At 35.7% G+C, this 27966-nt stretch overlaps 1 protein-coding gene across 1 annotated transcript in view; it reads left to right on the forward strand.

The window, feature by feature from the left end:
• LOC128985557 (DNA damage-binding protein 1) overlaps positions 1-27966 on the forward strand; it is a 154199-nt gene that overhangs the window by 34554 nt on the left and 91679 nt on the right. Inside the window, exon 5 of the mRNA XM_054405159.1 lies at positions 9875-10024. Coding sequence (XP_054261134.1) covers positions 9875-10024 — 150 coding nt within the window. The remainder of the gene's footprint in view (positions 1-9874; positions 10025-27966) is intronic.

Consider the following 27966-nt stretch of genomic DNA (forward strand, 5'->3'; position numbering starts at 1 on the left):
AACCAGGGGTACAGAAATCTACTGGTTTTAATAGATGTTATAGATGTGGGTTTACACATGACCCTAGTGAAGATAGGTGTCCTGCTGTTTCTGCTGTGTGCAAGAAATGTTCAAAGAGAGGCCACTTCGCAAGAATGTGCAAAAGTAAAAATAATTTTGTCAAGAGAACAGACGGTAATTTGAGAAAAGTAGATGATTCTTGTGGTCTAACTTACGATGATGAGTGTAGTTCTGATATTGATGTTAGCGGAACACAAATTAGGTCAGTTAAGAGTAAGGTTCCCAGAGCTACAATAGATGTAGAATTGAATGGGTATAATGTTAGAATGGAGTTTGATTCCGGGGCTCGGGTAAGTGCTATAAGTTTGTCTCTTTGGGATAAGATCAATTCAAGTGGCGAATCTCTCAAAAAGACGTCTGATGTCATCACTGGCTACGGAAAAAATAAGCTGGAAGTCATGGGTAAGACTTTTGTGGACGTTACTTTACGTAATCGTACTAAGCGATTGCCGGTTATTGTATTACTAGAAGATGATGTTCCATTATTTGGGTTGCCGTGGAGTGTAGCTTTCAATCTTAATTTGCCTAGGGAAGTAAGGGTTAGGCGTATTGACAATGGAAAGACAAATAGTAAAGAGACAGGTAAGAATGAAGAAAGTTATAGAAAAACGTTACAAAAAGAAGTTGAGGCATTAACTCAGGAGTTTTCAGAACTCTTTCGTGATGAGCTAGGAACGATATCTGACTCTAATGAAGTTATCCATCTAAAAAGTGGAACAAAACCTGTATCTTACGGGGCAAGACGAGTCCCATTTCCCTTAAGGGAGGCAGTGGAGCGAGAATTACAGCGATTAGTACAGGAAGGAGTTTTGGAAGCAGTGGACCCTTCCGAAACACCGATAGAATGGAGTACCCCAACAGTCAACGTAGACAAGGGTGGAGGTAGAGTCAGGATCTGTGGCGATTTTCGTACAACCTTGAATCCAAACATCGTTCCGGAAAGACACCTCTTGCCAACCTTTGATGACTTGACTTCCAAATTAACTGATGGAAAGATATTTTCAGTCATAGATCTTCGAGACGCGTACTTGCAAATGAAAGTACACCCTGAGTCACAAAAGTACCTTACAATAGCAACTCATGTAGGCTACTTTCGCTACAAAAGGTTGCCTTTTGGTCTTTCCTCGAGTCCGGCAAAATTTCAAAGGTACATGGAAAGTTTATTAAAAGGACTTAATGTCGGAGTTCTACTTGATGATATAATCATTTCTAGTAAGGATAAGACCACCCATATAACCACTCTTAGAGAAGTTTTGAGGCGGCTAGAATCAAGTGGAATAAGAGCAAAACTGTCAAAATGTAAGTTCTTTGAGAAATCTGTAAAGTATTTAGGCCATACAATTGATGGTAATGGTATTCATCCCTCCGAAGACAAAGTTGAAACCATAAGACACGCACCAAGGCCAAGAAACGTGAAAGAATTACGAGCTTTTCTAGGGGCGCTAAATTTTTACGAAAGGTATATACCTAATCTTCATGCGATCGCTTCGAACTTGCATAAGCTGACTGGTACGAAGACTAAATGGAAATGGACTGACACAGAACAAAGTACGTTTGACAAGTTGAAGAATATCCTGTCATTGGAGAAGACATTAGTTCCATACGACATATCAAAGCCGATCATTGTTGAATGTGATGCTTGTGAACAAGGGGTTGGCGCTGTGCTGTTACATTTGATGCCGGATGGAACGGAAAGGCCAGTGATGTACGCCTCGAGGACACTAACCGAAGCAGAAAAAAGGTATGCTACAGTTGACAAAGAAGCACTGGCGTTAGTTTTTGCCGTGAAGAAGTTTAGACAATACCTCAGTGGAAGACATTTCAAGGTGAGAACGGACCACAAGCCACTTGAAAGAATATTTGGAATGCATCGAGATCTTACCAAAGTAGTTAACAACCGTTTGGTCCGTTGGGCTTTGTATTTAATGGAGTATGATTTTGAGATCCAGTACATCAAGGGACAGGATAATTGTTTGGCTGATTTTTTATCTCGGTTTTCACTCAAGACACAAGAAGTATTGGATCCAGATGAGAGAGAGATTCGAGCATTGGTTCAGGAGAAAATTGACGTAGTTTATCCAAATCATGAACTTGTACTGGAGTATAAGAAAGATCCAAATATGAAGAAACTTATAGACTACCTGGAACATGGTTGGCCAAAAGATACAGGAAACTTACCACCATCCATGAAACCATATTGGAATAAGAGAGAAGAGCTGACATTAGAAAACGGCATAATCATGCGATTAGGAAGAATTGTGGTGCCACAGATTTTGAGAGAAAATGTATTGAAAGAACTCCACAAAGGACATCCTGGAATAGAGGCAATGAGATCCCTATCAAGGTATTATGTTTGGTGGCCTAATCTGAATAAGGATGTTGAGGTTTATGTCCGTAGATGCCACCCTTGCCAGAGTAACCGATCATTTGACACAGAAGTACCTCTATATCCTTGGAATGTGCCAAGTGATCCTTGGGAGCGAATTCATCTTGACTTCGCAGGTCCATTCGACAACCGATTCTGGTTAGTAGGAATCGATGCGTACTCAAAATGGGTTGAGATCGAAGTTATGGACCGTACGACAACTGCTGCTCTTGTAAATAGATTAAGGACTTGGTTTTCGAGGTATGGTGTTCCTAAAAAAATTGTATCGGATAATGGCACCCCCTTCACATCTCATGAGTTTAAGAGTTTTTGTAAGGACAATAACATATGTCATGTTACATCTGCGCCGTATCATCCAAAAACCAATGGTTTAGTGGAGAGGATTATCAGAACCTTCAAGAGTCGATATAGTGCTTGCAAACAAGAAGGTCTCAGTTCATCACTTGCACTTTTACAAGTGTTGCTTGCCTATCGAAATACCCCACAAAAGACCACAGGACAACCACCATCAGTCCTTTTCTATGGTAGAAGATTACCAACAGCTTTGGATAGGTGGAGGTATAATAGCAGAGAGAGAATAGAAAATCAAGTGTGGCGACAGAAGTACTACCACGACTTAAAATCCAAACAAAAGGAGTTTTCTGCCAAACAAGAAGTGTGGGTTCAAAATGAAACGAAGAAGGGCTGGAGACCAGGAATAGTACAAGAAAGGACGGGAGAGCTATCATACACCGTTTTAGTAGGGGGAGATATAAAGAGAAAACACGCTGACCAGCTGAGAGCAAGAGAAGGTGCAACTGATCCACCTCAATGGAAAATGCAAATGGAACCTGAAAATGATGATGTACATAGTTTCGGAAACTCAGCCTAAATTGAGTGGGGAGAAATGTAGGATTATTATTATCAGCTGAGTTATAAAGTTATGAATCATCTGCCTTTTGGTTTGTTTACATTATTGTTTGTTCTTGTAAATAAATAGTATTGATTTAGTTTCCTTAAATTGAGTTTTAATAATTAATTATTCTATAGTAATAAACAAACCATTGTATTCCTCAATTGATTACTCTGTTTATACTTCATTTCAAGACCTTTCCCATTGCATTTTATATAGTGCAAATTTATTAAAAATAATATCGGGAACGTGTTCGGATTAAGCGGACGTTCGGACTAACCATGTTCGGATTAGCGGGACTCAAGTGTACTCTAATTAATTATAAAATAAATAATAGAAACATGCATATTTACTCAACACAAATTCTGTTTCATAAATGTTTTCAAAACAAATACAACAGAAAACATATGATAATAAAAATAGATATAAATGAAGTATTGAACAGTTTTAAAGAATTTACAACAGTCTCCCCCACTATTTTGAACTGGCAATGGAATTATGAAAGAACAAAGTCCTTATATCGGCACGGCATTTGCCTTTGTCGCCTTGATCTATCTTGATTAACAGAAACTTCGGCATTGTTTGTTTCTGTTCCCTGAACTACTGGAACCTCTGAAGTGTTTGCTTTGGGAGTTGGTGGTCTTTCGGAAATTGAAGGTCCTTCGGAAGTTGATGGTCTTACGGGAGTTGATGGTCTTTCAGGATTAGAACGAGTAACAGCCTTAGTATTTTCTTTTGTGCTGTGTTTAGAAGCCTGTGGAACATAAAATATGTGGATTGGTCCCGCAAACAATTTTTGGTTTTGGTATCAAAGTAGACCGCAATTGATCAATGTGTCGTTTTACAAGTCGGCCTGACTTGTCAAGGGAAACTAGATAGTTCATTGTACATAAATTGTACATATTATGAATAAAGATATATTTGATTTGATTTGATTTGAGTTCCCAACTTTTTATTTACCTCTCCAAACTCCCAAACGTTCTTGTTGTTTATGAAGAGACAAACCTGAACTCTCTCCCCCTCATTGAATGAACGTGCAGAAGGAGCATTTCTAGTTGAAGCTTTTTGTACGTTAGGAAAAATGGCATCCATTTGTATTCTTAACTTCCTGTGGAGGTAAAGTTCAGCCGGTGATTTGCCACATGCTAGAGTAGTTGCCCGGTACCGCATAAGATCTTCTGGACCTTTATTGCCATTGGTATGTTTTCCGTAGCTGTGGACTTCAGGCGGTTCTTCAATGTTTGAACAGAGCGTTCTGCTAAGCCGTTTGTTGCTGGGTGTCCTGGAGATATGAATTTCTGGAAAATGCCATGCAATTTGCAATAAGCTTGGAATGTATCACTTTGAAAAATTGAGGCGTTGTCAGATACCATAACATTCGGATAGCCGTGTGTAGCAAAAATCTGTTCTAGTAGATGTATGGTATTGGAGCTGGATGGTGCATCTTTGATTACTTTTATCTCCGCCCATTTTGATCTAGCATCAATACACACGAGGAAGTTGAAGCCTTGAAACGGTCCTGTGTAGTCAATGTGTATTCTTTCCCAGTTCCCTTTTGGAATTTCCCAAGGGTGATTGGGAGCTTTGGGCAGATTTGGCCGTGTTAGTGCACAATTTTCACATCCTTTCACAAGATGCTCAATGTCCTTGTCAATATTTGGCCAGTAAACATAGCGCCGTGCTAGCTGTTTCATTTTTGTGATTCCAAGATGACTTTCATGAAGTTCATTTAGAATCTTGTTTCTAAGTTGTGATGGAATGTAAACTCTTCCTCCCCGGAAAAAAATGTTTTCGACCAAAGTAAAGTCAGAACAAAGTGAATTGGTGAGTAGGTCTTTCAAAATCTTAGAGAGCACTGGGTCTTTGGCTGTCTCATTCTTGATACTTTCAGCTGTGATTTCATGGCTTGAAATTTGAAAAATTGCTTGGCTGCAGATTTGATGTACCTCTTTTCTAATTTTCTTGTCTTTAGTAAAGTGAGTCTGTGTAAGCTCTTGAAAGACAATCCACGTTTTTTATTTTCCATGCCCTTTTTGAACACCAACTTGTAATTGAAACCTGACAGATATGATGCGTATCTGAGTAAACGAGCTGAAGTTGTTTGTGGTAGAGCCTTGTCATGCCTGAAGATCCTAGATATGGGCTGATTATCTGTTACAAGTTGAAATTGAATCCCATCCTCGTCGCCAATTAAAATGACTCCAATTAATTATAAAATAATTAATAGAAACACGCATATTTACTCAACACAAATTCTATTTCATGAATGTTTTCAAAACAAATACAACAGAAAACATATGATAATAAAAATAGATATAAATGAAGTATTGAACAGTCTTAAAGAAGCTACAACAATATACAAATATAACAATTTTAACGAATGGTGTTTTTGGCCTCTGGGGACATCAAAATGAAAAAGCAAATCGGTCCCGGGCCTAGGTCTTACTGTGCCACCTACGGTAATATCTACTTCCCTATGGGGAAATTCGCTAAAAAAGGCTCATGCAGAAAGTGGATGAAGAGGCAGTTTTATGATCCTCAATATAGGCAGGCCTATTTATGATAAATCTAGCTTGCGCTAGGTGCTACTGGGTTGTATCCTGTTTTCACAGCGTTTTCCGAAAGTTCAACTTTTTATAACAAAGGTAGCTTACACATATCTCTGGAACTAATTGACCTAGAGACTTGAAATTTTTTATACATAATTGTTGTGTTATAGGTGACATTTAGACCCATTTTAGCGAATATCCCTTATAGGGAATAAGCTATTACCGTAGTACTCATGGAAAGACCTGGACCCGGGATTTACTTTTTCGTTTTGAGGTCCCTAGAGGCCAAAAACACCATCCGTTCAAATTCATATACAGTATATATATTTATATATGCGTCCGTTAGCGCGATAACTTTAGCAAAAATCATCCGATTTTGATGAAATTTGGTACAAACGTGTAATTCGACGTTTATTCGAACCAGAATGATTGGAATATGGGATCAGGTGGTATGGGGGTTTTATGGGGTAAAAATTGGGTTTTCCCATTTTTGACCCTAAAAACTTAAAATTTGGCATTTTCTTTCCAAACCATTTTGTAGAGCTTAAAAAAACAAATAATTTAATATAATGAAGCGTTATTATGCGCATGCGCCTAATGGAAAAAATTCCAAAAAAACTGTAAATTTAAAATTCCTATACGTTATTCTTATTGAGAATAAGTAAACTGTTGTAGTTTCCTTGTTTGTGCACATATTTTGATCAAATTTGGAAAATGCATTCATTTCATACTAAACTATTAACATTTTACAAATAAACACCTTTTTACTCTCCCTGTTGCAGCAAACCTAAGTACTCGTTAAACTAATGTTATTTAAATATAGTAGACTCCCTCTTCTCCGGACACCTTTTAACCAGACTACACTCGGCGGAAATGACACTCTCTTTAACCGGACAATTATTATCAGCACATCGTTTTAACCGGACTAGATCCGCAGGAAGTGGGCGGTACTGCAACGGCTGTTCTTGTGTGAAAGATTTGAGACCAGTGATCACGTGTCTAAATACAATGCTCTTCTAAATTTAAGTCAAATATTTGGGTTACATAACAAGCTTTTGGGGACATAGGTTTAACCGGAAAACCCATTATCCGGACTGACCTCGGTCCCGAGGAGTCCGGATAAGAGGGAGTCTACTATAGGGAAAAAATGTGATATTTTTAAGGAGACATTTTAGTGTAAATCCAATCAGGCAAATGGAAATTCGCTTAGTCTGCAGGTTTGCTGCGGCGGGGGTATTTATTACTGTCACATTGCCAGTGTTTAAGAAAAATTTATGTCTTTTAATTTTGTTAATGTAATACTTGATTGAAAAATTCAGAAATTGAGTCTGTTTACACATAAAGGGCTGATAATTATAGCCTACAATTTTGAAAGCCATAGCTTTACACCTTTTGAAGAAACGTGTACCTAAAGATGGCAAATTTTACATTGGCGAGATGCCCTGTTCCAGCTCCCCCTAATAAAGCAATAAATAAATCAAATGCTTAACTAAAGATATAATATAATATACAGCGGTGTTTACACTGCCGTATTACCACGTCCATAACAGGCGTGGTCGCCAGGCCAATTGACAGCCGTGCGCAAATGCCGTGGCGCCACGGTACCGTTCCACGGCCACAAGCAGCCGTGTAGTGTAAACAGTTTTCTGGTAGAAGCGTATTCATTTAAGGCATGTTCATTTTTTTTTAAGGGTACGTTATGGATTGTTCCAACAGATTAATTATTTAATGTTGTGCTGCAGTGAGTGTTATTTTAGCTGAAGAAATTACGATGGCCCTGAAGGGGCACTCAGTTTCTTTTTGTCTTTCATTTTACTTCGACTTTTTTCTCGAAGTAGTTCGACTTTTTTCTCGAAGTACTTCGACATTTCTATCTAGTCTAGTTTTACTTCAACTCAACTTCAATACGAATACGTTCATTCTATTCTGTTTCTGATTCTTTCTCTGTCTGCTGTCTCACTGTCTCTCGTCTCTGTCGCACTCAGACCTAATAAAATCCTTGACAGAGTCAATATCAGAAAAGTGTTTCCTTCTATGAAGTCCGAGCTTCTTGGTATACCTTTTAAGTGTCCGCTCACTTATGCAAATTTTATGCTTCAATAAAAGAATTGCAAGTATTTCAGGCTGTTGAAGGCCTAAACTAAAATATTGTTCAATCAGTTCATTAATGTCATATTCCATTATGTGTCCTATAGCTCAAACCCCTTTCTATCTGCCAATTCTTATCAAAAATATGTCTACATCAGAAACACCCCTACATCAACAGTTAGTGGGGTCGTGGTTGCCGTAAAATTATAACAAACTATAATAAGCACATTCGAGAATAAAGTCGGAGTACTTCGAGATTAAAGTCGAAGATCGAGATTAATAATACTAGTGTACCTGTTGCTCGAATTCGAGCAATTGCGAAGCATTACAGGCGTTATTTTAAAACGAATAACAGTCTTAATTTCCGATGGCTTTATAAGAGTCGACTCAAAGATTATGGAAATACTCAAGATGTACACAGCAGTTAGATATAATCAAAATTTTTTGTGAATATCTTATATTTTTTTCAAAAGCTAACCTTGTTTTTTAGTGTTTTCTACAAATTTTCCCCACTCATAGCCCCATTAGGTTGTCTATAATAACGATTATAAATGAAAAAAAAACAAACATTATTTCTATTTCTTCTACTGTACTTGGTTGTGTTCTATGACTCTCCTGTTTCCATTGTTTGCAAATCGGCTCTTTAAATTATTGCTCAAGAAATGTAGCACAGTGTTAATTCAGTTTTATTTTTAGAATATCAAATTGTCCAGTATTTCTGACTTTTTTCCATTGTTATTTTAAAAATTACACCAACCAAGTATTGTCTACTGCAGATGCAATACGCCAAAGAATATCGTCTACGTGCAATCTCCAAGAAGTGGTAAAAAGGCAGAAACCAACCCATACAATAGATATAAGTTAACTCCATAAGAAATAATTTTAAGAGTTACTGTGATATTAGGATTTTCCACTGATTTGGTAATAGAACATTATATTGAAAATCATGGCACGATTCAGAAGAAAATCGATTTTAAATTCAGAAAAAAACCATTGCAAATACATCATTTTGACAAATTTAGTAAATCACAATTTAAATATTTACAGCTGTTTTATTCAAAAGTAGTGTAAATGTATGCATATGGTCGTAATGTAAACAAATCTGAAGAGGGAACTTTAAAGGCCTCTGGGGCAGAGCCCCAAGGGAATTTACCTTGTTTCTATTTTGTTGGCTCATCTACAGACTAAGACCTTTCTTTAGAGACCCCTACCAAGTTTCTACGCCCAGCCGTTCTCTGTAATTAGCTGTGACAAAACCCCGTTTTTCCTCCATAAGAATAACATGGGATAGGAATTTAAAGGCCACTGGGGCAGAGCCCCAAGGGAATTTACCACGTTTCTCTTTTGATGGCTCATCTACAGACCAAGACCTTTCTATAGAGACCCCTACTGTGTTTCTACGCCCAGCTGTTCTCTCAAATTAGCTGTCACAAAGAAAAACTGTTTCAAATTAATAGATATATATGACAGTTTGAACCAATAGTTTTTTTGGTCTCTAGGGACATCGAAATGAAAAAAGTTAATCGGTCTTAGGCCTAGGTCTTACCGCGCCACCTATGGTAATTAGCAAATTCTCTATAGGAAAATTCGCTAAAAGTAAATTTGTCCCGATTCTAGATCTTACCATGAGACCTACAAACAGTAATAGCTTATTCCTTATATGGGAAATTAGCCAAAAACTACTTTTTGCCTATGATAGTGAATTGAAAGTTATTAATTTTTAATAGGCTGTACACTGTGTTCCGAACCGATAGCGGTAATTAGGCTAGAACGGTACCCTGTAGCATACCTTTTTTACGGAGAATTAGCTAAATTGACTTGAACAATTATTATAAGGTGAGATTGTGACAGACATTTGTCAACTTGTAAGTCGTTATAATTAATTTTCTCTCTTTTTAGATTCCTTGGAAGCAAGATAATATAGAGACTGAAGCATCAATGGTTATCCCAGTGCCTGAACCACTTTGTGGGGCCATTATAATTGGCCAGGAGTCAATTTTGTATCACGATGGTAATTCTTTTGTGGCAGTAGCTCCTCCTGTTATTAAGGTGAGCAACCTATTAATGTTATTAAGTTTAAATCACTTTGTAACACTCTTGTTATCACTATATTAGTACTATAATTTATTTCTGTACTTTATTTCAATACTTCAATATTAATTTCAGTTGAATTAGTATTAAAGTTAGTTAGTTGAATTACAATCATCTCAAAGCAAACAAAGTACGCCTCACCTGACAGAGGCCGCATTATATTTAAGTGTGAGAAGATGCACATGATCTTTCCGACCGGGTGAAATAAAAAATTCAGTTCCTAATTTAATTTAAACCTTCTGAATATGCTTAAGATAAGTGATGGATCAATTCAATTCAAGTCAAGTCAAAACATCTTTATTCATTAGTATATACTAGAGAACCCGTGCTGCTCAATGAGCCGCATAATATGCAGGGCCGAATTTCCCAATAGGCCCAGTAGGCCTGGGCCTATGGGCGCAAGGTCCCAGAGGGCGCACGGCCGAGAGGATTTTTTTTTATATCTAAAAACTAAATAGTCATAGGGTAGTTGACAAAAAAACTATGCATTCTGAAGTTCATAAAAAGAAATAATTGTTAGGAAATTTAAACTATTTTTCAGAGCTACGCATCAATTTCGTTAGAAAATTGGTAACATTGGTTATACGAGAGTAGGCTGTAGGGATGTTGACGTTGACGAGCGCCCAAGGGGTACGCATCGCATTGCCACTGCACTGCCACTATGCTGCCTCGGTACCACTGATCAGAGTGATTAGGAGCGCATGCGTGCTAGACATTGTTACCACCCACACCTCAAAAAACAAAAGATAATAACTAATCTTTTGATTAGTTTACAACAATCTGCAGGATTAAGTTAAACTATATAATATGTTGTGTTGAATATTAAAACAACGACAAATTTACCTTTAAAATTAACAAAAAATATTAATCTCGCATAAAAATATTAAAGTTTGCATTAGATTTAAAAAAAAATCCATACCCTCCAAAGCACTATTAATGTTGTTATTTTCTCCTCAGACCGGATCGGTATGGTTGGCCGGAATATTGCTCTGTTTTGGTTTGGAAATATAACCTAGATGCAGTATGACCATAGATTAAATATAATAACTCAAGTCGACTTCTTATGACATTGTTAATTCAAAATTTTTCATGTCTAGATCATGTTGGTGACACTGGATGTTAGTTTTGACGTAATTTTGTTTCTATTATTTTAGGGTTTAGTTCTATGATGTGTGTTTTAATTTCTTGTAGTTATATAAACAGGAGACGACTATGTTGATGATTAGATCGTTTTATTTTGGATAAACTAGGTTTAACCATAGATAAAACATACTCCTTAAATAACAAGAATTGTTTTCAGCTAATCCAAAACTATGACAAATCTACTAAAGGTGAATGTTTAATCTATGGTATCACATACTGTATGGAGTTCATGTTTTTGTGCCTGAAATTGGAATCAATGGCCATGTTTTTTTGCAGGAATGTTTGGTGGGTTGAGTTGTTTTGATTCAGTCCCAATGCGCAGCCACAAATGTGAGCATTTATTAAAAGCATAAAATTGCTAAAAGTGTTTAAGATGGCATTTTGTTAAAACTAAACAATTCAATTCTTAAAAAAAACCTGCAATGATTCCGACGAGGAGTGTTATTCAAGCAATTAACTTAGGCCTATGGGCATGATATCTATATATATAATACGTGAAGCCGTTTTTTGTTAACGCAACTCCTCCCTTATTTCTGGACCAATTTCAACGTTTAAGGTGTCAAAAGATTCGTCTCAATATGTAGTTTTGCAATAAGGTTTTAGAATTTCAAAATTCCTACTATTGAGGTCAGGTTTTCCCCATAAGAAATACATAGAACAAATTTAACTAGTGTACATGTTGCTCGAATTCGAGCAATTACAAAATATTACAGGAGTTATTTCAGATTGAATAACAGTCATATTTACAATGAGTTTAAAAGAGTCAACTCAAATATTACCGTTAAGTAACTCAGACCCTGTTTATCTTCGTTATTGATAAACCTAAAGCATTCCGGACGGTTCTCTCCTTCTCAAAGAGGCCTCGCTGTACAGGCAACACAGGTCATTAATAGAGGGCCAATTGAGAACGAAAAGTCGTTTTGGGGTAGTGTTAGGGCGCATTTGTAACCAAATAGTTGAAGTTGTCCAGGTTCAGGTTCAGACTGTGATGAGTTAAGCGTTACGCACCACTGTTCTGTAGCAGCTGCGGTCGTTATCACGATTGCGCCTCCTGTCTATGTTTCGTTGTCGTTGCGTCGGAGACATTTAAAAGAAATTAACAAATTATAGCTACACAAAACAACGATAAATAGGTACAAAAATTTAAGATACAACCATACTAACACGATCCGTCTTGGGGGTTATGTTTACACAAACTCCAATAGTAAATAAATGTACTCAATGTGTTTCATTGAATTGAAAAGTAAATAACAGCAATAAAATTATACAGCTGATCAAAATGTAAACAATTATGTTCTTCATAAGGATAACATGGGAACTTTCAAAGCCACTGGGGCAGAGCCCAAGGGACTTTTTCAAAAATGTAAGGTCAGTTTGCAAATCTACGCGACACGCTCTTTCCAATGAGACGTCAATGGGTAAAATCGGTTAAGAAATGGCGGAGGAGTTCAACCGACAAACTTTCGTGTAGCGTATTAATTATATAGATAACAAAAAACAGCTGTTTATAAAAAGAAACTCATTAGCTTTTTAAATATTAACTAGGTGAAACCCGTCGAAATCGACGGTTACTTTCAAAGGCTTACGCTAATTCATTTAACTGCGATTAATTGAGTGAAATTATGACTTACATATTTTTAGCATTTAGAATTGTTTAAAGAGTAATAAGTGTATAAACAATAATGATAATAATTGTGTTAGTTACCAAATATGGTTGATCATTCAATGAATAAAATATTTCCCATACCGTACGTCGTCGGAGTATGTTAACTGGTATCTCTTATTTTGAAAGAACCTTTAAGTAGTATTAAAATCGTAATGGTGGATCTTTTGTTGTTAAAAACTTTTGCGATTTCTAATCTATCTATATATTAATAGGCAAGCATGTTTCTTTAAAACCTTTTTTCTCAGCTCGTGTGCATCGTAGGGAAAATCTACACATACCGTTAGAAAGCTATTTTCCTGTAGGTGTGCAGAATCCCTTTATAAATTTAAATAGGCTCAAAGATAAGCACAAAAAATGAGTTTAAAGATTTGAAAAAAATAACATGGATCTTATGCGTTGCCATGCTGGTGACGAAATAACAACGAAATATAAACAGGAAATCAAAACAAATGGAAGAAACTCCAATCACATGTTTTATTTACAGTGTGGGGTGAAAATAGAGAAGTGAGCACATTACATATTTTTGGTCGAGTTTCGACCACTGGACTACCTCTCGTAAAGATTAATCTATGATTTTATTTGAGAAAAAACTATCTGTTTGTTGAGAAGACACGTTCTAACTTCAAAAAGAGGTCCATCCGTTACAGTGTAAGTTTGATTTTTCCCTCGTCACGTTGCGTCAGTTTATATCGTACTTCTGTGCCAATGAATAACCCTCTTGCATAGTTTTGAGAAATTGGTTGTGAGGTTACTTTTAAAGCTGATAAGACACTTCTGCACTTGTATTATTTTGTATTGTGTTACACAATTGAAGATTTTCCCGATGATTGAAAACATGTATGACAATAATCTCATGAACCTATGATGATCTGTCTAGAATGATATGATAAAATATAGCCAAAAGTGGTGAAAAAGGCATACACCAAACCCATACAATAGATATAAGATAGTCCAATAAGAAATAATTTTAACAGTTACTGGAGGATAAAAGGATTTTCCACTGATTTTAGTGAATTTCCCTATAGGGAAGTAGCTATTACCGTAGGTCTCATGGTAAGACCTAGGCCCGGGACCGATTTACTTTTTCATTTTGATGTCCCCAGAGGCCAAAAACACCGTCCGATTTTGATAAAATTTGGTTTGAATTTGTAAGGCGGGATAAACTTGCATGATGATCGGACTGTGGGAACGGGGGTTTATGGGGGGTTTTATGGGGTAAAAACAGGTTTTTCCCATTTTTGACCCTAAAAACACAAAATTTCACAATTTCTTTCTAAACCATTTTGTAGAGCTTAAAAAAACAAATAATTTAGTATATTGAAGCGTTATTATCCGCCTAATTGTTACGGATAAAATTTTAAAAAGATTGTAATTTTAAAATTCCCATGTTATTCTTATGGAGAATAAGTCAACCGTTGTAGTTTGCTTGTTTATGAACATATTTTGATAAAATTTGGAAAATACATTAATTTCTTACTAAACTACAGTACCTTTTACCATTTTACATAAAAAAAGCTTTTTACCCTCCCTGTTGCAGCAAACCTAAATAGGCTACTCATTAAACTAATTCTGTTTAAATAGGGAATAAATGTGATATTTTTAAGGAGACATTTTAGTGTAAATCCAATTAGGCAAATGGAAATTCGCTAAGTCTGCAGGTTTGCTGCGGCGGGGTATTGTAATTGAACGTTATGTTGCAAAACATGACATGATACAGAAGAAAATCAATTTTAAAATCAGAAAATAATATTGCAAATACTTCTTTTGGACAATTTAGTAACTTCCAATAAATGTGTGTTGTTTAAAATACAATTTAAAAATTAACAGTTGTTTCACTAAAAAGTATTATCCACATAGCCAAAATGTAAACAAATCTGTGGAGGGATCTTTAAAGGCTTCTGGGGCAGAGCCCTAAGCGAATTTACTTCGTTTTTCTTTTGATAACTCATCTACAGACCAAGACCTTTCTTTGGACAACTCTACCAAGTTTCTACGCCCAGCCGTTCTCTCAAATTAGTGGAGACAAAGTTTCCAATTAAATATTTAGATTCCACCATGTTAATCTTATGGGAGAAAACTCAGATTTGATGGAAGATCCTTCCCAAACTAATAAAGACAGGGTGTCTACCAACCGGGAAATCCGGGAAAACCGGGAATTGTACTTAAATTTTTATTGGCCATGAAATATACGGGAATTGTCCTTAAATGCCAGACTATGTACTTAAATTTTTAATAGGCCATAATTTTATTGATCGCTAGTTGGTTAGGAGCACATAAAAGGTTTATCAGATGTTTGTTTACATTTTCATAATTTATTACTAGAATAATTATGCAATAAAAATCCCATTAGCAATCTCAAACCCATTAATATTTTATCACGACAATCAAGTGTCAAGTCAAGTACTTCCAAGAACTGTTGACTCAGCAGCTAGCTCATAAAAGTTGTATCACTTTTATTCCTTTACAACTTCTTTTTTTATTACTAGGGTAATTATTATTAGATCCCAAACCTATTTTATCATGAAAATAATAGCTTTATAATGGCTGTTAAATTTCACTTCTTACTTGGGGGCTTGAAGATTCAATTTGCCGCGGCCAGTGCCTAGTGCCATAAAACTGTTTATGGTTTCATATTAAACATGTAAATAATCTACAGTCTTATTTTGTAAGTTAACCCCTTTTTTATGGACATTTTATCTTTCAATTGACAAAACCACAAGCATTGTTGTTTGCATTTATGTTTTATCACTGTGTAGGCCTATGCTTGGTTTCAAATTATTTCATTGCATTTTCTGTATCTTTGTCTTATATTGTTGGCTATTCAGGTTTCAATGTTTTTTGTTTCCTATATATTTATTTATTGAGTTGTATGCTTTAAGCAATCTAAATCTTATGAACTAGAATGATGATAGTGACTTTGCTGCTATTATAACCTCATTGTTTGTTACTCAGTTTATATAGGCCCTCCTAAATAATTAGGTCTAGGCCTGGGTATTTTGATTCTTGAAAGAGCTGTAAAATATATTAAGAAAATGTAATTGAGCCTAAGATAAACAACTAATGATTGCTATGTGTCGATATTAACTTTGCAAATGAAAATACAATAATCTTACTCTGTGCTTATTGCTTATTAATAGCCGCTTACCATACCTTGATTTTGTACTAAGAATTGAGTAACAATATGCATTAAAGATTTTTTTTCAAAAGTAGTCGAGAACCTAACCTCCTGGATCGGACAAGCTATGTTATGAAGTTTACGTGACCGATGGAGATATTTGTCGCTATCGGAGGAGACAATGATTGCGTTTCTCTGTTACACTATAAAAGCTTTACCTAAAGTATAGGTAGGCCTATGTTTGTTTACTTTCAATAAATTTCTATTTTGAAATTTTTAACTCTTATCTATTATTATTTACTTTTCTCTCTGTTACAACTACAGTGAATAACAAGATTAATACAGTTTGACAAATCAGGAAAATTATTCGGTAGGCCTAATGACACCGTCAAAGGTTACGGCAAAGTGTCCTTAAATGTACGGGAATTGTCCATGAATTTTTTATCCAGAATGTAGTAGACACCCTGAAAGATATCAAAAAACGAAAAACACTTTGCAAAACTACAGATCAGGGCAATTTTTTGACACTTTAATCATCAAAATTGGTCCAAAAATGAGGGAGGAGTTCTGTTTACAAAAATCGGCCATCTTACTTATATTATAAATTAGCTGGCCCGACAGACTTCGTCCTGTCCTGGTGTGGTTTTATGTCAAATGCTCGTTCATTTTCAAGATGAGCTCGTTCGCATGGCTCAATCACGTCCTGGTTGAAGTTCGTTCGCTACTCTCACTCACCTTTAGGTTGGAGCTCGTTCGCTGCGCTCACTTGCCTTCAGTTACATTTGACAACAAATATTCGTAAAAAACAAATGGAATAGAAACCTATTTGATAGCACTCATTTGTTATGCGTAGATTTGTTTTTAAAAATTAGGTTATCATTATAATAGCTGTTTCCTTAATTTAATTTAATCAAGAAATGACAAACATGGCATGGTAAACAAAATAAAACATTCTTCCATAAGATTAACATGTAAACTGCAAAGGGCCATAGGACGCTTCCCTTAAGGGTTTTTGAAACGGAAACAGGCTATTATGTTATTCTAGTACCTAAGGAATATCCCTGTAAATTTTCATGCCAATTGGTTCAGTAGTTTTCTACTTATAAACGCTGTAACTAACACAACTTTCTTTTATATTAAGAAGATGTGAAAGTTTGTGTGTTTGTTTGAAGTTCAATCACGCCTAAACCACTGGACGGATTCGGCTGAAATTTGGCGTGATGATAGCTCACATTCCCGATTAACATATAGTAGGGGTGGGCGAGTAGTGATTTTTCAATTCGAGTCGAGTCGAGTCGAGTATTTGAGTAAAAACTCGAGTATCGAGTCGAGTCGGGTAGTTGCGCGTTAAGTAGGCCTAGGCCCAGGGTTTATGCAGCGGTAGTATTTTTAGCATCTTGCTATTCACAACTTAAAAATGCTAAGTTTACATTGTTTTGCAGGCTAGGCCTATGGCAAATTTTCCACAAATAAAATTGAAAGATGTAATGTTCAAACAAATGTAATATTAGCCTACTGGAATTTTTTGTTTTAAATGCTTAAGTTATTGAATAATATTTTTTCTACAGTTAGGCCTAACTTAGTTTTTGTCTTTGCAGAGAGTTTGCAGCATTTTGCTGAAAAAATTTCATCCTAGCTTAAACCCTGCCTAGGCCTAAATAGGTAGTTTAAGTACTTATACCAAATTTTCTAAGTTATATGGTTACTAATTATTAGTACCTCCTACCTTAGGCCTAATAAAAAAATTGGCTTAGACTACTTTGTTGGCTGCAGCATTAAATTATTTAGGCCTACACATCACTTGTTATTGTGTGTTTTATTTTTTCTTGCCTTTAATTCCTCCTAACTAACATGATAATTAACCTAACTAACTAACTTAATAAGGTACCTAACTTTAAGAATAATTTCAATTCAAATAAGAAACAGAATTTATAAAAATAAATTTATTTATTTAACAGAAAACTTAAACTACATATTGTATCACAAGTTAAAAACATCAATGAGGTATTTTAAAATAGGTTATCACTTGGATAAGCACTTCATCTGTCTGAAGTTTGAAGGTTATGGGTACTAGGGCTATCCTCTTCACTCAGTACATTTATAAAAATGATCAAGTGACTCGTCTCTGACAGACTGAAAATATCAAATAAAAACATAGTAGGCCTATTATCTCGAAATAAAATCCCACATTAAACACTTAATTTAAAATTAAAACACATTTCACTGTAGCCTGGTATAGCCTATTTGGCCTTTCTTTTAAACTCACATTTTCTAGGTTAAGTTACAATTCAAACTGTAGTTGTCATGTTTCTGCCACCAGATTGAAAATTGCACAATCAAAATCACAAACAGAATATGTTTATTTTACTTTCTATTAAACTTCCACTAACAAAATCAATTTTATTTTAAGTTACAAATTCACTTCAAAGTAAAAACATTTCAAACTGACGTTGACATAACTTCACTCCAATCCTTTTGTTTTGTTCTTGTTGTTGCTATGCGTCACCATCTTTATCTCTCTCTCTCTCTCTAGTCGGTCTGCTCCTGCTGTCTGCTTCTGCTTTGTTTTCCCATCAAACAGCTGTTTTGCAGGGCTGACGTTGCCATATTTATCATTACACCATTATGGTGAATGTCGGCAAAATTATCATAAAATTGTTATAGCTTTTATTTCGTAAAAAAAGTTAATAGTTTGACTAATTTAAATCATGTTTATGTAAACTCATTAGAAAATTATACTTATAGTTTGTTTACGCCAATACCACAGTTTTAAAAGTACAAAAATTATCGTCCATCTGGCAACACTGAGTTTAAAGTGGAACTGATCTTTTCTTTCTGCCATTTGCCTAGACCCAATGAGATTGCGTCATTCAGATGCATCGATGTTCCTTGCAGTAACTTATCGGTTTGTAAAACTAAACACCAATACCGATTAATTTGAAAAAATATTATGCCAGGGGTCCCCACAAGGGGGGGCTGTGACGCAGACTGCGTCATTTAAATTCTTGGGGGGGGGGGGGGGGTGGCTAAAGTGAATTGCACGACAATCAAAAATATATTACGAAGTCACCAGATATAAAGTCGATTAATTAATTACAATAGTTATATTAGCATATTGAATTCAATTAGTTAAAATGATTTACGGATAGTTTAGGATTTGTGTAGGAAGTTATTATTCAAGATTAGCAAGACGTGAGATGGAGGGGACGCATGGCTCAACTGCTGTGATAGATAAAATATAACGCGTGGTACGGACACGTCCAGCTACACCACGACTTAGCACAGAACACTTTGTTGACATAAAGCTCGTTAAAATACAATCAAGTAGCATAGGCTACAATACTTTACACTATTGTTTAGATACTCGATTACCAGAGATAATAGGGAGGGGGAGTAATGAAAAATACGGTTAATCCAATCTATATAAATAATACCCCCGCCGCAGCAAACCTGCAGACTAAGCGAATTTCCATTTGACTGATTGGATTTACACTGAAATGTCTACTTAAAAATATAACATTTATTCTTGATTTAAATAGAATTAGTTTAACAAGTACTTAGGTTTGCTGCATCAGGGAGGGTAAACTGTTTTTTTTTTAAATGTGAATAGTTTTGTAAGAAATAAAAACATTTTCCAAATTTGATCAAAATATGTTCACAAACAAGCAAACTACAACAGTTTACTTATTCTCCATAAGAATAACATGGAAATTTTAAATTTAAAATTTTTTGGAATTTTCTCCGTAACAATTAGGCGCATAATAACGCTTCAATATACTAAGTTATTTGTTTTTTTAAGGTCTACAAAATGGTTTGGAAAGAAATTGCTAAATTTTATGTTTTTTGGGTCAAAAATGGGAAAAACCTATTTTTACCCCATAAAACCCCCCGTAAACCCCCGTTCCCATGGTTCGATCATGCTGGATCGCGAACTCGTTCGAATAAACGTACGTTTACACGTTTGTACCAAATTTCATCAAAATCGGATCATTTTTGCTCGAGTTATCGTGCTGACGGACATATATATATATATATATATATATATATATATATATATATAAATATATAAATATATAAATATATATATATATATGAATTTGAACGGATGGTGTTTTTAGCCTCTAGGGACCTCAAAACGAAAAAAAAAATTGGTCCCGCGTCCAGGTCTTACCATGAGTACTACGGTAATAGCTTATTCCCTATATGGGAAATTCGCTAAAATTAGAGTTTTGTCTGTACATTGCTCAGAATCATAAACTTTTAGGTTATTTTTACGTTTTATACATTAAAGAAACCGAAACAAGTCTCATTTAAATTTCTGTCTGTCTTCCAGTCTGTTACGGCCCAAGAGCCATTTTACGCGGCCTTCTCCTGAAAAACGAGAGTACCCATCAAGTTCCAAATCATTTTAATGTATTCACTGGATTGGCGAGATTGTCTTTAGCCATTAAAATATGGCATCACTACTTTGTAAATAAAATGAATGGTTATTTTGGTGGTGGAACCACACTGATCGGTAAAAGAATCACAGAGAAATTGGTGAACATACATAGAAAAAAAAAAACATCGCCACAAACAAATTGAGAACCTCCTCCTTTTGTTGGTAGTGGGGAAGTCTTGCTAATAGTCGAGCTTGCCTAATACAAAAGTTTACTTTATTGAAATTATTTCATTCTTTTTAGAGCGTTTGAAGTCGGTTGTATTTTTTTACAAAAATAAATTATTTCATGATTTTTAGTGATTGTATAATTTTTTATGTATTAATTTACTTGAGGTTTTTTGATAAGCAAAACTGTTTGAAACAATCAAAAGTTCCACAGAACAATCATTATTTTAAAACTGCTTGAGTCACCTGTTCAGGTTACATAATCAATGGGTATGCAAATAAACATTTTTTGATATTCCTTAAGAAAAAAAGAGTTGTCCATTACATCTTTTTTTTTGTCCTAAGGACGCTAGGCACGAGCCTAGACCTAGGGGTTGCGGCATTATCACTTAGATAAAATCCATTGGTGACTTGGCGGGGGTCGAACCCGGGACCTCAGGGACTGAAGTCCCGCGCTCTAACCACTACGCCAGCTCGCTCCCCTGTCCATTACATTAGGCCTAATGAAATGTCAGACATCATCGTTTCCTGCAATCGGTGTACTTCTACATTATAAAAAGAAATACAGTAACGTATCAATAAACAATATGAAAGTTATTCCTCAGCCACCAGCACTAAAATATCTCTCAAAAGTGGAAAATTGGTCGTTAACACGTTTAGTACCTTTGGAAAATATTATATGAAAGATTGGTTCAGCTAAAAGTGGTGTAAGTCATGTAAGGGGTTTTGTTTGCTCAAGATATAGCCTAGTCGAAATTGCAAATCATCTTCCTCTAGGACTTTCCGAAGCAGGCATAATAGTATTGATATGATATAGTAACTGGGTAGAGAATATCAATAAACATTCCACATCTGCAAATGAAATATGTATATGAAAGATTGGTTCAGCTAAAAGTGGTGTAAGTCATGTAAGGGGTTTTGTTTGCTCAAGATATAGCCTAGTCGAAATTGCAAATCATCTTCCTCTAGGACTTTCCAAAGCAGACATAATAGTATTGATATGATATAGTAACCGGGTAGAGAATATCAATAAACATTCCACATCTGCAAATGCATGTTTAGTAATTAAAATATTTAACACTTTTAAGACAATTGACGATTATGCACTGTCACACTTCTTAGGTTGTGTAAGGAATAATTGCATTTAATTTATATTAAGACCTGTTTTACGAATGCTTTGGTTTTCACAATACACCTTTATTTGTCAATATCATACAGCTATTCACTGAAACATATATGTTTTTGTAATTCAGAATATTCTATACTAAAAACAGAATTACTGTATACACAAATCAGGTCAAACGTTAAAATGCATTTTTTATAGTAACCAAAACAAAATGCATTTTTTTTTCAATGTTATTCATTTAGGCTCCATGGCAATAAATAGTTAATTGATCAATATGAAGCAACTGTTTCATGAAGAATTGTCTGTAGCTTCATTTAAATGGTTTCAACTAACAGCTGTAGGAATGTTATTATTATTTATTGCCTTCTCTGCACAAATGTAAACAATCTGCACAAATGTAAACAAAATAAGTGTTGAATACTTAAGGTTTTCAGAATTTTTCACCGAAACAAATATTATACTTAAACATAATATATAAGGTACCAAATAGAAACTCTCCTGGTTATTTTAGTGGTGGAACCACACTGATCGGTAAAAGAATCCCAGAGAAATTGGTGAACATACATAGAAAAAAAAAAACATCGCCACAAACAAATTGAGAACCTCCTCCTTTTGTTGGTAGTGGGGAAGTCGGTTAATAAAATGACGGACGTTTAAAAACCCAAATTTGTGCGATTTTTTGTTAAGTTTCCTCCTTTCTCCCAATGTTTATCATGTATTCATCTATGAAATAACGAACAGCTGTTCGAATCAAGATTATTTCTTCTAGCTGTCACTGATATGTTTACATTGAATGTTGTTTACAAATACCGTAACCAATTCCGATCACGTTTTGAAAGCAAATCCAAACCAAGTAAGATTAAAAACGTTTTTCCTTACATAACTGATTTAATTAATCGCAAGTGCAATAATTTGTAGGGTAACCGTAAATGAAAATAGAGATTCTTTGTGTATAAAATTGTTCTTGAGTATTGATAACTGGGAAAAAGAACTTGAATCAGTGTTGTATATGGCTGTGAAACTTACATTTTTTAAATGATCGCGTTTTCAGTCGTGATTCGCCGACTCGGCACACGACTGACGCGCGTCTACATGTCCATTGTAAAAATAAAAGTAGGCCTACCGTGTATTTATGTTTTATTCGTCATGTGTATAAGTGTACAGTTCGTGTATGTGTTTCAAAAACTCCAAGACGCACCTAATGGGGAAGCTCAAGAACTTATATTAGGACTGATGATGGATTTAATTTTGCCGGAATGCATCTCCTGTAATAGGATACATTAGGATCGACCGGCGGACACAGGTAATTTAACCTTTTATTGATTGTCATACCGATCCGGAACAACAACAAACAACATTAAATGAAGTTAGGCCTATGTATAATAGTTTGGCCAGCATATCTGAAAATATGCAAACCAACTGCTGTTCTTTATATATGGTTTCAACTGAATAGGCTACTATAAGATCCCGTGCGTAGAACGGGTACACAGCTAGTATAGTATAAAAATAGATGACAACCCATTAAAACGCTGTAAACAGCCATTAACGTCACGATTTGTATTTTTATAAACGAAATTCAATATTGCACAATCATTATTATTGTGCAATAACATTATTATATTGTACATTTCAAATGATTTATCTTGGTTCAGTTGTACAAACGGCAACGTTTAAAATTATAGCTAACTCAAACTCAACTAATAACTAGCCAAACACTGCATTGCTATAAATAACGTAAATATTAAAGGAACCTTTAAAAAGTGTTATAACATACTGCTCATGATAGACAGATAGGCTACCGGTAGGTGCTGTATCACAGCATAGGAATTGATAGATGAGTAATAAAAAAGTGTAAAATTATATTTAGAGATAATAAAAACACTCTTAAAAAAGAATGTAACGAGAACAATCATGTTATTCTTTTTCTTTGTTCTTCCGTTATTTATTAGGTGTATCTTCAATTCATACACAAATTCAACAAGTCGCCATATTTAGGCCTACTCGTTGTCCAATCACAGCCTTACTAAAGATACCATGGTTACTAATCACTCAATCAACAGTTTACTAAGCATTATATCGTCATCATTCCTCAGCTGTTGTATCTGAAATCTGTTGTAACATAGCGCACAGCAGACAGATGTGTAAAACGGAGCAGACGATTGTTGGCGCAAGCGTTGTTTCCATTTCATTTTCATCAAAGGAGCTGTGATGTTTCCAAATTTATACACACAGAATCTCTGGTTCCCGACCTGGGTGATGGCTAGTTATTTAATTTAATTTACAGTTAGATATTAGTACCCGTGATAAATCAAACCCGTTATGTAAGCCAAAGCCACACAATTATTAATCTCACTTGGTTTTGGATTTGCTTATAAACGTGATCGGAAATGGTTACAAACGTGATCGGAAATGGTTAGGGCCTACACAGTATTCGTAAACAACATTTATGTAAACATATCAGTGACAGCTAGAAAAAGGAATCTTTATCAAAACAGCTGTTCAAATGACGTATGTAGTAGGCCTAAACATGGAGAAAAAAAACTAGAAAAATCACACAAAATTGGGTTTTTGATCGTCCGTTATTTTATTTCCAAAATAGTGAGGCCATATTTTAATGGCTAAGGACACTCTCGCCAATCCTGTGAATACAATTAAATCGGTACTCTAGTTTTCTTTAGAGTAGGATGCGTATTTTGGTATTTTGCATTTTGCCTTCTGGGCCGTGAGAGACGGACATGAATTGAGATAAGACATTTTTCAACTTCTTCAATGTATAAAACGTAAAAATTACCCAAAATATGTATAATTCTGAGCAATATACAGACACAACTATAACTTTATTTATATAGATAGATTAACTGGGTTTGAATTTTTAATATCTAAAAAAATGTATAAAACTTCTTTTTTTTACAAATAGTACTGGGCGGGGGAATAATGTTTCTCATTTGTTGTGTACCTCATTTATTGGGGGGGGGGGGCTGTTGCTCAATTGGGGGGTGGGGGGGGGGTGCGTCATGAGTCTAGGGGGGGATGGGCACCCCTGATTATGCTACAATAGGTTATTTTTATTTGTTGTATTTCTATATTTTGGTATAAAATATTTTGTTATTTCTATATTTTGGTATAAAATATTTTTATGGCAATTCAAACTAAATCTGATACTGTACTTTATAATATCTTCAAGAATCGTCTGCCATTGTTAGGCCTACTAGTCACGAGACTCCCTTGTTGACTATCGACTATTGCAATTCGATAGATTCATTCAATGCTTTATTTCAACTTACTGTATCGTTATCGAGACGTATTGTTGACTGTTGTAGGAAAGTGAAAGTCTGTTGTTAGTAGTAGTAGTCCTCTTGCTAGCTCTGCCGAATGACGATGGGTGTTTGTTGAACATTTGGTTTACGCTGGTCTAACCTATATGAGGTTAGATAGTTGTTTTTTGTAGGAATGGGGATTAAATAAGGCATCAACACAAAACAAAATATAATTTATTAAATATGGATGTAGAAAATCGTGAATTGGCAGTATTGGTACTATTTATAACTACTCGACTCAAAATTTTTGATTAGTAATTACTACTCGACTCGAGGTCGAGTATTTGAAAAAACTCGAGTAATTACTCAAAGGTCGAGTACTCGCCCACCCCTAACATATAGGCATATTCTTATCTCAAAAACCCTTTCGGGCTCCGCCCCAGTGGCTCTGTAGTTTCCCATGTTAACCTTATGAGTATTCATATTTAAAGGGAATTAAAGAATTTTGTCAGCTGTTTCAACTAAAAAAGTTGGTTCTATGATATACAAAAGCATTATAAAGTTAAAAGATTTACCAACAGGGTGCAGCACTATTTTTTTTTTCATTTATGTAAACAGCTAATTTGAACTAAGCAGCAACAAAAAAAAAACTGTTATACGCAATGAGGACCGTCAAAGCAGGATTGTTTACAGTTATGTTTATGTTTTTAATGTCATGAATAATTTGTGATTTTTTGTGAATTTGTAATAATTGATTTTGTTTCATTTTTTAGATGAAGTGGTAGAACATTATGGCTATGGTAGATGTGTAATATACCGTCAATTTAAAGAAGCAAATTTTATAAAAATGTGCCTCCCCCCTTGCAAACGCAACGCTTGAGTATAACCATAGAAAGGGAGTATGTTTGATCTATGGTATAACTGCAATAAGCATTTTAAACTTATATGCCAACCCCGTACGAAGGACGGGTACTCTGCTTGTATTCAGTATAAGACCAAGTTAAACAGTTAATCAGTTTTGTTGGAAGAACAGAAAATGCCCCAAGTTCAAAGAAGAAATATTGAATACGGCAGGATGAGACAATTAATAATAAGATATCTTATCCATATGAGGAAAGTAGAAAAAGAGAGGCCTGATCTAACAGATACCCATCCAGATAGGCCTACACATTCACTTGGTACAATAATAGACGAGCTACATAATACTCTACTTCGCTTTTGGCAACAAGAAGAGGTACCGCAGTGCAATCTTATCTCTGAAGATGATCGCCTCACTGAAGATCACTTCAAATCAACTCACTCCCGCTCTCCAGATGGAACATATGTGGTTCAACTCCCTTTCAAGGACCAACATCAACCTCTGGGCACTTCAAAATCTGCTGCTGAACATAGACTTCACTCAATTGAACGAAAGTTTGAATCCAACTCTAATTTCAAGGAATTGTATACACATTTTATGACTGAATATGAACATCTCGGACACATGGTCAAAGCATCCCCTTCCGATCTTTCGCAGCCACACTACTATTTGCCTCATCACGGTGTACTGAAGGAAACCAGTAGTACAACCAAACTTCGTACAGTTTTTGATGGTAGTTGCAAAACCAGTACCGGTGTCTCACTAAATGATATTCTTTTAACCGGTCGCAAACTTCAAATTGACATTTGTGACATTTTGTTGAATTTTCGTTCACATAATTATGTGTTCAGTTGCGATATAAGGAAAATGTATCGTTGCATTCAAGTTCATCCTGACGACCAGAAGTATCAGTTAATTTTATGGCGAGATCAAAAGACTCGAGAAATCTCCACATACAAATTAACGACAGTTACATACGGTCTAAGCAGTTCACCTTTCCATGCCATCAGAACGTTACATCAACTTGCTGACGACGAAGGAGGGTCGTTCCCAGCAGTAGCCAAAGTTTTACGGGATAATACGTATGTGGATGACGTCATCTGTGGAGCTCATACACTCAACGAAGCTAAGCAACTACGAGATCAGCTGATTGAACTTCTTGCACGTGGTGGTTTTGAGCTAAGAAAATGGACATCCAATTGCCCAGAAATACTCCAAGATTTGCCTCAAGATCATCTAGAAACACCAGTCTTTTTGGAAGCCACTAATCACCCTCATTTTGCCATTCTTGGACTACATTGGTCACCCATTTCAGATTGTTTCACTTACAACTTAAGTCTCCCTGATGGTCCTCCTACAAAACGATCAGTGCTGAGCATTATAGCACGCATTTTCGACCCTACCGGATTTTTGTCACCCGTGACCATGTGGGCAAAAACCCTCATGCAAATACTCTGGTCACAGGGTATCCAATGGGATGACACTCTTCCAAATGAACTCGCCGAAAAATGGCACATTTTCGTTGATGAAACCTCTCTACTTTCAAGTATTAAGATCCCTCGCTCGTTCCATTTCACTACCACATGTTCCTTAGAACTCCATGGATTTTCAGATGCCTCCGAAGTAGGATACTCAGCAGTTTTATACTTCCGCTGTGAGTTTTCAACTGGAGAAATCATCACTCGTCAGATTCTCGCAAAAACACGTGTAGCTCCTTTGAAACGTGTTACTCTACCCCGCTTGGAACTATGTGGTGCATACTTACTTGCAAAACTCACAACCTACTGTTGTACAATTTTCAAAGAAAAGATTGACCTTTCTCAAACTACATTATGGCGTGATTCATCAGTAACCCTCACATGGTTACACACCCCTTCATATCGACTAAAAACGTATGTTGCCAACAGAGTTGCTCAAGTCCAAGAATTGATCCCCTCTCACTCCTGGCGCTACGTTCCCTCAACGGACAATCCTGCTGATTGTGCGTCACGTGGTTTGCTTCCCGCTCAACTCATTGATCATCCTCTATGGTGGAATGGCCCTCCATGGTTAATTCTTTCGGATGATCATTGGCCATCTAATCGCTTCGTTCCCATAAACTTGCAAGACACTCAAGAATGTAAAACTA

Source organism: Macrosteles quadrilineatus, unplaced genomic scaffold (assembly GCF_028750875.1).
Source record: "Macrosteles quadrilineatus isolate MER2022 unplaced genomic scaffold, UCM_ALF_1.0 Scaffold_1__1_contigs__length_201487025, whole genome shotgun sequence".
In the NCBI taxonomy this organism is placed as follows: Eukaryota; Metazoa; Arthropoda; class Insecta; order Hemiptera; family Cicadellidae; genus Macrosteles; species Macrosteles quadrilineatus.